Here is a 10283-nt window from a genome sequence, read left to right on the forward strand (position 1 = left end):
GGGCTGGCCGCACTCCCGGCCCCGCTCCGGGCGGGCTGTGCGGGGGGGGGGCGCGGGGAACCGAGGCTGTTCCTGCCGCAGCCCCCCCGTTTGGGTCCGGTTCCCGCAGGGCTCCGCGGAGCCTGTGAGGAGCGGGGAAGGTTCCTCGCTCGCCTCCCGGGCGCCCGCCCCGTCCTGCCGGGCGCAGCCGGCGCTGGGGCAGAGAGACGGGCACCCCCAGCACCGCCCCGCTGTCCTTTTCCGACGGTGCCGGAGGAGAGGTGGGCACTGCCCCGGGACTCTGCCATCATTTCACCGTTATTATCACAGCCTGTTTATTTTACCCATCTTCCTTTTTTTTTTTCGTGGAGCCAGCCCTGAAACCCCTTACTCAGGAGACCTCTCGTTGAGTTTGGATGATGTTCTCTTGGGGTGATGTCTGCACGGCGTAGCTCCCCGTTGGCTCAGCGTCACGCCGAGCCTGTTTGCTCAGTACAAAATGCAGTTCTGTACTCACAGCCTTGGAAAGTTGCCTTTCTGCAGCTGGGCATCCTCCATTCCCATCCTCAGCTGACTCCCAGAGAAGAAGGAGGCTGTGCTGAGGATGGCATTACTACAACTGTTTTATTTCATAACAGTTGTGACTTAGGGCTATAACTGATTAGTTCCCGTCTCTCACAGGACTTCTAATTTTTTTTTTCATCAGAGGTATTTCAGAAAGACACAAGCTGTAGGTGACTTTTCTGGCGCTTCATAAGACCCCTTACTCAGGAGACCTCTCGTTGAGTTTGGATGATGTTCTCTTGGGGTGATGTCTGCACGGCGTAGCTCCCCGTTGGCTCAGCGTCACGCCGAGCCTGTTTGCTCAGTACAAAATGCAGTTCTGTACTCACAGCCTTGGAAAGTTGCCTTTCTGCAGCTGGGCATCCTCCATCCCCATCCTCAGCTGACTCCCAGAGAAGAAGGAGGGTGTGCTGAGGATGGCATTACTACAACTGTTTTATTTCATAACAGTTGTGACTTAGGGCTATAACTGATTAGTTCCCGTCTCTCACAGGACTTCTAATTTTTTTTTTCATCAGAGGTATTTCAGAAAGACACAAGCTGTAGGTGACTTTTCTGGCGCTTCATAAGGCACTGATTAGTGGAATTATACATGTCTTGTATTTAGGGTTTTCCAAGACTGTTACTGTGCTTTATTATTGGGCGTACCCAAGAAATAATTTTGTGTTAACTCTGGTATGAAAAGCCGAGTGGACTATTCTGGTTCATCACCCGTGTTCCCCAGCATGCAGGAGTGTGGCTGTAACCTGGATTTCCATGGATGAGCACACGCATTCATTCACACACGCTTTCTTTTTTCTTTCTCTTTTGTCTTCTGCTGCATAAACCATTAATGCTGTATTTAACATGGTATTAAACATTGTTTCCCCAAATTACTAATAAATCAGCTTTTAGGATAAGCAGCTGGCATTCTAGCTCATGGATATTCTTTTTCATGTCATGATATCATCTACTACACCCTCATCAATACAGACCTTTAGCTAGAAGCTCTTATTGGACTCATTTCTAAATGAAGAGTGATAGCAGCATGAGAATCGGGTGAGTCAAGCTCTTCCACACACAGCTTCCCAATGGAAAATAGGCTTTTGGAGCCTCCAGAGAGCGTGGCAGTCAGAGGAGGAGAGCCACGAAGCGGCTGGGATCACTACGTGAGCTCACGTACACTGGTTGAAAGCTCAACGGAGATCAGTACAGAAAAAAAAAAAAGAAAAAAAAAGGAAAAAGCAGAAAAGATCTGAGCCACAAGCTGTTTTTACAATTTTAAGAAGTCAGTCCCATTACCTAAAAGAGTCAGTCTATAAGTTTATGTCCTTTTTTCCACATGAAAATCAGAGAATAGGCCTCGAAAACAGTGTGACTGCCCTTTGTATTCTGCGTTCTTTTAAAAATAGATCTGGAGCTCAATCTATTTGTGATAATTTTTCCAGGCAAGTACATTACACTGAGTTCTGTTTGTAGACTATTCTTTGCAATTGTAACAGCTAGAAATACAGTATATTAAAGCAAATAGAAGTATAAATTCTTAACTAATCATGGGATTGAAAGAGCTGAGGTTTTATGAGCATATCTGATACCCCCAAATTTGTAATGAAATCACTGGGAGTAGCCCTAGGAATGGGGGGGGAAAAGAAATGTGCCTTCATCATCCCATGCTTTCTTGTGTGAAGGATGTAGAAACCATCCGTTAGCTGGTGGAGGAAAGGGTTAACAGCCTGACCTTCAGAGCGAAGCTCTTGTTGACCCTACTCTGCAACACTTGGCTAAAAGGTTATGCCTAAAGGGAGAGCTTGCCGGCAGGGGGGAAAAATCCAAAGAGAAATACTTAGGAAAAGACTACTTCAGCTTCAGGAGTTGGGTGGGCTGGCAGAAGGCAAACCCTTGTAGCCCACAATGTGAGCCTCTAGGGCTCATCCACTGGAGGAACCAGGCACGGTAAAAAAATGGACAACTGTCACAGCCTGGTTTGTCCATGCAATTTCCCCAAAGGTTATGGATATAAAAGAATCAGTGGTTAGCAGAACAGTTTCGTATCTCATAATTCAGCTGTTCAGTAGGAAGGTACGTGGAGGAGTCGTAGAGGTGGCCACAGAAGGTCCCACTCTGGGAAGGCCCCCTGAGCTTCCCGTGGCGTGGTGCTGCTGCCTCTGCTCCTGGGATGCACACCTGGGACGTCCCTGGGGCAGGCTCCTGGCAGTCCTTGTTGTTTTACAGCCTTCAAGATACCGTCTTTCCTGCTATCCTAGGGTTTTCAGAAACATCTCAGTTTATCCATTCTCTTCCTTTTTTCTTTCTGGCTTCTGACCTCTTGTAGTGCTGAACAGGGACTTAGAACCACTTTTGCTGGTATTTGTGGGTGATGAGTGTTGTCAGGGGACCTTGGAACAGCACGAGTGAAGCTCCAGCTGAAATTTACTGACAATCTCGAAGAGAGAATATACCTCTAAAGCCAGAGAGTGACTGTCAGGTAGACCAAAATCCTAAAAAACATTAAGAACAACACATTTGCATGAGTTTCTTACCTCAGCAAGTCACATGAACTTAGCAAAATCCTTCTTCATAGCATTTTACATGTTATTTATGTAAGCTGTTTCAAACTTTATTGTTGCAATTTAAAAACTTTCAGCCTGAATTCATTCATTCATTCCACTGGTGACACGAGCATTTAGCTTTATTATTCTTTTTCATCAGTGATTTTGTTCTGTTGTTTCATATCCTCTTCTAGTCTCTGCTCTACTTAAAAAACAAGCTGAGTTTTTCTGTTTTCTTCTCAGAGAACAGACTTTCCTTACCCTAGATTATTGTACCTTTTCCAGCAAATGGGCAGAGCAGAAGGAAAAAACCATTTTGAGGGAAAACAGGCTTCAAAGTTCCAGTAGGGCATTTCAAAACTTTTGCATCCTGTGTTTGTTTTGCAGGGAGTTTCCGCAATGGAGAAGAGGGAAGGTGATAATCAGAATGCAGGTCAGAGCATCATGCCAAGAAGAAATACGGGAAACCTTAACAACTTGGTAATGTTTCTGTAAAAAAGCAGCTTTAAGTCACATGGAATATTGCAGTCTTTTCTTTGATTTTGTCCAGAAACACTGTGTACCCATCACACTGGTATATCATCAGTACTTCTAAAGGCTTGTCACAATATTGACAAGAAGAAATAAAAAGATAAAGAGCATCTCATTCCATTTAATCACGGTCCGTGCTAAAAAGTACATAGTTTGGACCAACTAAAAACTACCTGAGGTTAGTTGCTAGCTGCATTTTACCAGATAAGCAAAGCTCTGTGGAAATAAGTTGGGATTTTTATACAGTTATTTTTATACAATTATAAAATTTAACTTTGGAGGAGTCTTCATAATTGCCACGTTGCATTCAGTAAGTTTTCCACACCACGTAAGAAGTCCAGATAAAAAATCCACTCCCAACAGCATTTGCCTCTGCAACTGCTGATACGTAGAAGTCGTTCAAGCTACAAATTTGTATTCTAAAGTGAACCATCTCACAGGCTGTGAAATACTTAATTAGGCTTTACAGACTCTATCTTCAATAAACAAGTATCTTTAGGAGAAACTTCGTTCAGATCCGAATCTCAGTTTTTATAATTAATATATTATACCAACTTCTGATTCTGCAATGCATAGACTACACCCTACTTTTCTTCACCGATTAGAGAATAAAAGGGACTTAGACTACACCTTCACTCTTACAGAGATTTTATCATCAGATAAACACATAGTAGCTATTCATCTAAAAAATCCTAATGAAGCCCATGTCCTTTAATTTTACTGTAGAAGAGTCAGTCAGACATACAGGAAACAGGCTACCTTGTCTCCAATTAGGAGTTTACAGCAAGATAGCTGCGTACATTTTTTATCTCTCTGTTAAAACAAAAGACCTGTCTGTCGTTGAAGACAAACACGAGCCTCGCACCCACTTACCCTTGCACTATTTACAGATAGTACCTTGTTTGAACTTGACTGCTTATTCAGCTTCAGTGTAATATGTGATTCTTAAGAATAAAGCCACATAATATTGCTGAGATAGGAAGATCTCCTGTACCCTAGCAGGATGCTAACTTACAACTTTCAAACTACTGATACTTGCTTTCCTTGAAACGGGCAGTGCCATTTCACTTTCTGGAGGTCTGGACATGTGCCACATCAGTCATTCTAAAGCTGAGCCATTGCAGCATTAGTTCAGTTTTACTTTATATGTATTTGGAATACTAAAGAACTTACACGTTTATTAGCTAATGTTCTTAGTTATGTTTCCACCCCTGGACAGCTGTCTGCTGCATCAAGTGCAATGTCCTACTGTTGGTACATGTATTTTCATGTTGTATTAGACTAATCATGTACCTCTTCCATGAACTATAACAGAGACAATCTTTAGATATATTACCTCAGTGTAAAACAGTTTATAATATTACAGTAAAATTTTGTACTAGCTTAAGTCCTTCTTAAGACTCTGATAATTCTGCCAAGATCTTCTGTGAGACTAGAATCAAGCCATGCCTACTTGGCAGCTGTAACTGAAGTGACTCAGTTTCACAAGTTTTCATAAAAGTTAAGAGGACACTGCTATGTTAGTGAAGGAGAGGGAGACCACCACAGGACTTGATGCTGGAGCTGACAGATGCGCAGCTGGTCTAATACACTGCATCCCAAACATTTCTACTCACAACCTTATTCCTCCAGTTAAATGTCATTAAAATAGGAGTGACTGAATGAAATATTTTATTGTCTTAACTCTGGATTCTGTTATTGTGCATATTATTTGGGCTGCATCATTAAGTCTGTCACTGAAATTTGACATCTGAATTCTGTAGCTCCTATCAAAGAAGCTGTAATGATGCTTTACATGATGTAATCCATCTTCCCTTGCGGTGTAGATAACTCCCCGGGACTAAAATCTATTTTGAAATCACCACAGATAATGAATGACAAACAAGAAATCTGTGCTAGAAGTGCCTTGCTTGCCTACCGACTATACTGTTTGAACGTTATGTTTTCAATAGTCTTGTCTTTAATAGTGTCTATGTTTTGTATATGGTTTCAGTGCAGTAAAGTGCAAAAGCTGTGATGGCAAATACTGTCATTACTGAAGTTTTTAGTCTTCTCTTGAGCTCACTTGGTATTTCCTTTCTGTCCTTTTCAGAATATGGATATACAAGTCACCAATCCACCAGAAGCAGCTGCACTTTTTAATTTACATCAAGCAGACCATTTTCGTGAATTTGAACACTCTTCAGAAGAAAACTGCAAGCAGGATCTGTTCCCCAAGTGGCACTTGCCAATGAAGATAGCATCTGTGATCTCATTATTAACATTCATTTACACTTTTATGAGAGATGTCATATATCCTTTTATAACCAGAAAGGAAAATGTTTTCTATAGAATTCCAATCCTTGTCATAAACAAAGTTTTACCAGTGGTTTCAATTACCCTTTTAGCACTAGTGTATTTACCAGGAATATTAGCTGCTGGTTTTCAGCTGTACTTTGGCACCAAGTATAAAAGGTTTCCCCAGTGGTTGGACAGATGGATGTTGTCAAGAAAGCAATTTGGACTTCTCAGTTTCTTCTTCGCTGCGATGCACGCCTGCTATAGCTTATGCTATCCAATGAGAAGATCATACAGATACAAGCTGCTGAACTGGGCATTCCAGCAGGTATGATGGGCACACAAATGACAACTCTTCTGTATTCAGAAAATCCTTGTTTTGATCATTCAAGCAAACCTAGATGGGGGGGAAGCCATTTTCATTGCCTTCATTTTATTTTGAAGCAGATCCCCATGGTGCACTGTTAAGGGATGGAGCAGGACTGAGTTGTTAAAGTGTGTAACAGAGAGTCAAAAGTCATCACAGCTGTGTCAGTGTGTATTAAATTAGTCATTTTCTTCATCTGGGATTTATTATCTCTCTGTAAAATGCACGTAATTATACCTACCTCACAGGAACATTTAAGCCTTTGGCACACTATTAGTTTATTGTGGATTAATCTGCACTGGTGGAATATAACTATCTACAAAAACTGAGCACACAACATTTTTAGACATATTCTTTGTAAAGTGAATTTGCCAGCAATGAAAGAGGGCTGAGCTAAATCACAATCATCTGTATTTGCCAGAAACTAAATTTGTGAACACTGATGGCTCCACAATTACGCTGATACACACTAACTTGTTAAAAGATAGAAATTCAATCATGCTTCTGAGTCATGGGCAATAATTGGCTGGCAAAGCTCTTCAAGATCTAGAGAGTTCCTAATACTTGCATATCATCTTCAGTGCCATGAGTATTGCAGTATAAGGAATATTGCAATGTCAGGTATATACTGCAAATGTACAGTTTTATTATCCTCCAAGTATAATCTAGAGTTTTATTAAAAGCACAGTATGATGTTAGCAGCTTCTTCAGAGTTCTGTAAACAGTCAAACTACCTGTTGAAAACTCTGAAATCAGCCTTACCAGTAATCTGACTTGAATGGATTACCAGAAATTTCCTTGAGATTCCAGTCCTTGAGACAAAGGAATGATGAGTTAGGTTGATGGTTGGACTAGGTGATCTTGAAGGTCCCTTCCAACCTAGATGATTCTATCATTGTATCATTCTATGGTGTTTGGGACATACTATACCATGGTGATCACTAGCAGCATCAAAGGGCAGTTGCAAGTACTCATAAATAGGAGAAGTTCTGCAGGTACTAGTGAAGACTTTGTCATCAGAAGTAAATAGCAGTTACATTCAGTGACATTCAAACAAATAAAAATACTAGGTTTCTTCGCTAATTTCCTGAATATTATAGTGAAAATAGATGTATTTCACACAAATGGCTAAGCATGCCAGTGTGTCATTTTAAATATGGTCTTTGTTTGGCAGGTCAAACAAAAAAAAGAAAATGCCTGGATTGAACACGATGTTTGGAGAATGGAGATTTATGTGTCTCTTGGAATTCTGGGACTTGCTTTGCTGGCCTTGTTAGCAATAACATCAATCCCATCTGTCAGTCACTCTTTGACCTGGAGAGAGTTCCACTACATTCAGGTACGCATAAATGTCGTTATTGCATGTCATTAGTCCCCATTTGTAGGTCTGTATGTTATCAACTAAGACTATTAGGAGCTAGAAATATCTAACACAGAGGAAGTGAAACCAATCTAAAAGGTTTTTTCCATACTCTTTCTTAATACCTTTGCAAGAAATGTTTGTTTGTTTGTTGACAGCAGAAAAGGCTGTCAGGTTCAGGGTACAAAGTGGGAAGAAGGGCAACTCCAAACCATTTTTTTGCTCCTCTGACCTGGTGACCAGCAGCAATTGCCCCTTTAGGACCTATTCTTATGTCAAATACCTCTGATACTGAGGGCATTTCAGTCATCTTCTGGGCATCTTACATTTCACGAATGCCCTGTGGCCAGCAGAATTGGGAGTAGGTGGTGTTGAACCAGCCAGTGCTACATGGGATTCCATCACACAAGGAGAATTGCTTCTTGCTCCCTTGGAGCTGTTTTGGCAATTCTTTACTGCCTGAGCAGCACCAGCTGGCTGGAAAGTCCAGGAGAAGGCTTCTGCCCAATAATACATGCAAAGGTTTTCCATCTGCAGCATTATTAGCTTCATAACCCCCTCCAAAAAGGTGTATTCTGAAAAGGAGACATCTCACAACAGATGCATAATCAAATTCAGCCAGTCCTGAGTTTGCTAAAGATGTGCTTGTTCCGTTCATCTAAGTATCTGGGTTGCTGTTAGTTCTCCTGTATTATACGCGCTAATAATCGGGGTGGTTCTGCTGATATCAATATGATCACACTACAGTTAAGCAACTGTTCAATTAGGTCCCTGAACACTAAAATCTGAAAATTCAATGACCTACTAAGGGCCTGGCCTTTGAAAATTTGATCTGAATTTCAAAAGTAGATCTGAAATGTATCTCCTACTACAATTAGTGATTTGAGATTCTGCCCAATCTATGAAGCACATCTTTTGTAGGAAAAGTTTTCACCTCTCCTGAGAATCTATAGGGACAGCTCTAGTGCATGATTGCTTTCACTATTAAATTAGCATGGTGAAGAAACTCGGAAGACTAATACTAATGTATTGGATTGATTTTATAAACAAATAACCTTTATACTTGAAAATCAGATTCAGTAGATTTAGCATTTGGAAGGCCAGTGTTTTACTTCACTGATGACTAATTCTATTTTTCTAACAATATTAAGATTGTTATGCAACAAGAAACTCAAAATTACTAGTAACTCTAGCATAAAATTTCCTTTACCCCTGAATTTTGTAAACCTCCTAAGTCAAATTTATCACTGTAAGTGGAATGAAAGATTTAGAAGGGCAACGAAGCTACTGTTTGACTTCAGTGTGTTGGTTGAGGCCCTTCCTGATTTCCGTATTTGTTAAACAGAGTATTCTTTTATGTCAAGTTGGAAAAAATAAATAGCTTACTATTTTCTTTCTCTTTTCAGAGCAAGATGGGATATTTAGCTCTGCTGCTGTGCACTGTTCACGCACTAGTGTTTGCTTGGAATAAGTGGGCTGATGTTAGCCAATTTATCTGGTATACACCACCTTCATTTATGGTAGCAGTTTTTCTTCCTATTATAGTTCTGCTTTGTAAGTGCATACTGCTCCTCCCGTCCTTTAGGAAGAGGATAAAAAGGATCCGATGTGGTTGGGAAGCTAACACACACACCAATCAAACCAGCATGACTTCCAGACTGTAGATCAAATCTGGACACTTCCTGTTTACGTATGTAAATATGCTCAAGGTCATGAAATGCTCACTCGTGAGCTCTGTTTTCATATTTCCCATAGGTGTTTCTTTTTCACTTTTCATTTCAACTTCAGGAGTATGGGATACTTGATGCAAATTGGACCTTTGATAAAACCGAAGATGGAAACATTCATATCCCACTTTAATCTGTTCGGTGTTCTGGTAATTTATCGTTATCTTCCGACTCACTGCTTTTAAAATCCAAGGGCTTCATTGCCTCAGTTCTTTCATAGACAAAAGCAATCATAAATCATTGTTCTAGATGACCACAGAAAGTAAATAAATTATTATACTACAGAACCCAGGAATGCTCTCTGCTTCTCACAGCCATGTTTGTTCCTGTGTTATATCTCAGTATTACAATGGGACAACTAGAGTATTTATTGGCCCAGTCCCCTTTACCACCTGCATTCTGTGTTTCATTCTGCAGAATGACACATGACACAGAGAGAAACTGTGTGTTCCCACCAGGTCTTGAACTTAGATAATTGGGCAAGCAGAATTGCAGGGAACTTTGTAAGGTAAATCTCTCCTGAGGCTTGGGCAGAGTCTAAAAAAAGAGGTTTTAGACTCAGATCTCCATCTTATACAGGACTAGGTGTGTCTCTGTTTACTTAAAACAATAAAACATTTCCCATTTTTTATTCCATGAACACATTCTTTTGTTTCTGATGCTGGATATTTTCCATGCTTTTGACCTAAGCGTGCAGCCCTTGACATGTGCTAAACATTATTCACACAAATTATTCCAGTGGGATAACTCACGTCAGGTAAATGTGTTTTACTGTTTACTCTAGGGCCAGCACAATTGTGTGACTGGAAGAAAAGCATAAAAAACAGTAATTTGAATCTTGACATTGATTTTCAGAGATTTTCATGTAAAATGGCTCATGAATGCATTTACTTTTACAAGTTTTTTCATATAAGCTAATTAAACCTCATTTTCCTGATATTGCATAGGTC

General features: G+C 40.5%; 1 protein-coding gene across 1 annotated transcript; it reads left to right on the top strand.

Moving 5' to 3' along the window:
* The first annotated feature begins 2971 nt into the window (after window positions 1–2971).
* STEAP1 (six transmembrane epithelial antigen of the prostate 1) lies at window positions 2972–9969 on the top strand. Its single transcript, XM_014939674.1, has 5 exons — window positions 2972–3007; window positions 3459–3551; window positions 5695–6207; window positions 7421–7585; window positions 9013–9969. The coding sequence occupies exons 2-5, from the start codon at window positions 3471–3473 to the stop codon at window positions 9268–9270; spliced, it is 1017 nt and encodes a 338-aa protein (XP_014795160.1). The 5' UTR covers window positions 2972–3007; window positions 3459–3470; the 3' UTR covers window positions 9271–9969.
* Window positions 9970–10283: the final 314 nt, after the last annotated feature.

This window comes from Calidris pugnax, unplaced genomic scaffold (assembly GCF_001431845.1).
Source record: "Calidris pugnax isolate Ruff unplaced genomic scaffold, ASM143184v1 scaffold101, whole genome shotgun sequence".
Classification (NCBI taxonomy): domain Eukaryota; kingdom Metazoa; phylum Chordata; class Aves; order Charadriiformes; family Scolopacidae; genus Calidris; species Calidris pugnax.

Coding starts and splice junctions, on each gene's coding strand:
- STEAP1 (XM_014939674.1), top strand. CDS start 3,471: ATGGAGAAGAGGGAAGGTGATAATCAGAATGCAGGTCAGAGCATCATG. Junction 6,208..7,420: donor TGAACTGGGCATTCCAGCAG/GTATGATGGGCA, acceptor TTTGTTTGGCAG/GTCAAACAAAAAAAAGAAAA. Junction 7,586..9,012: donor GAGAGTTCCACTACATTCAG/GTACGCATAAAT, acceptor TTCTCTTTTCAG/AGCAAGATGGGATATTTAGC.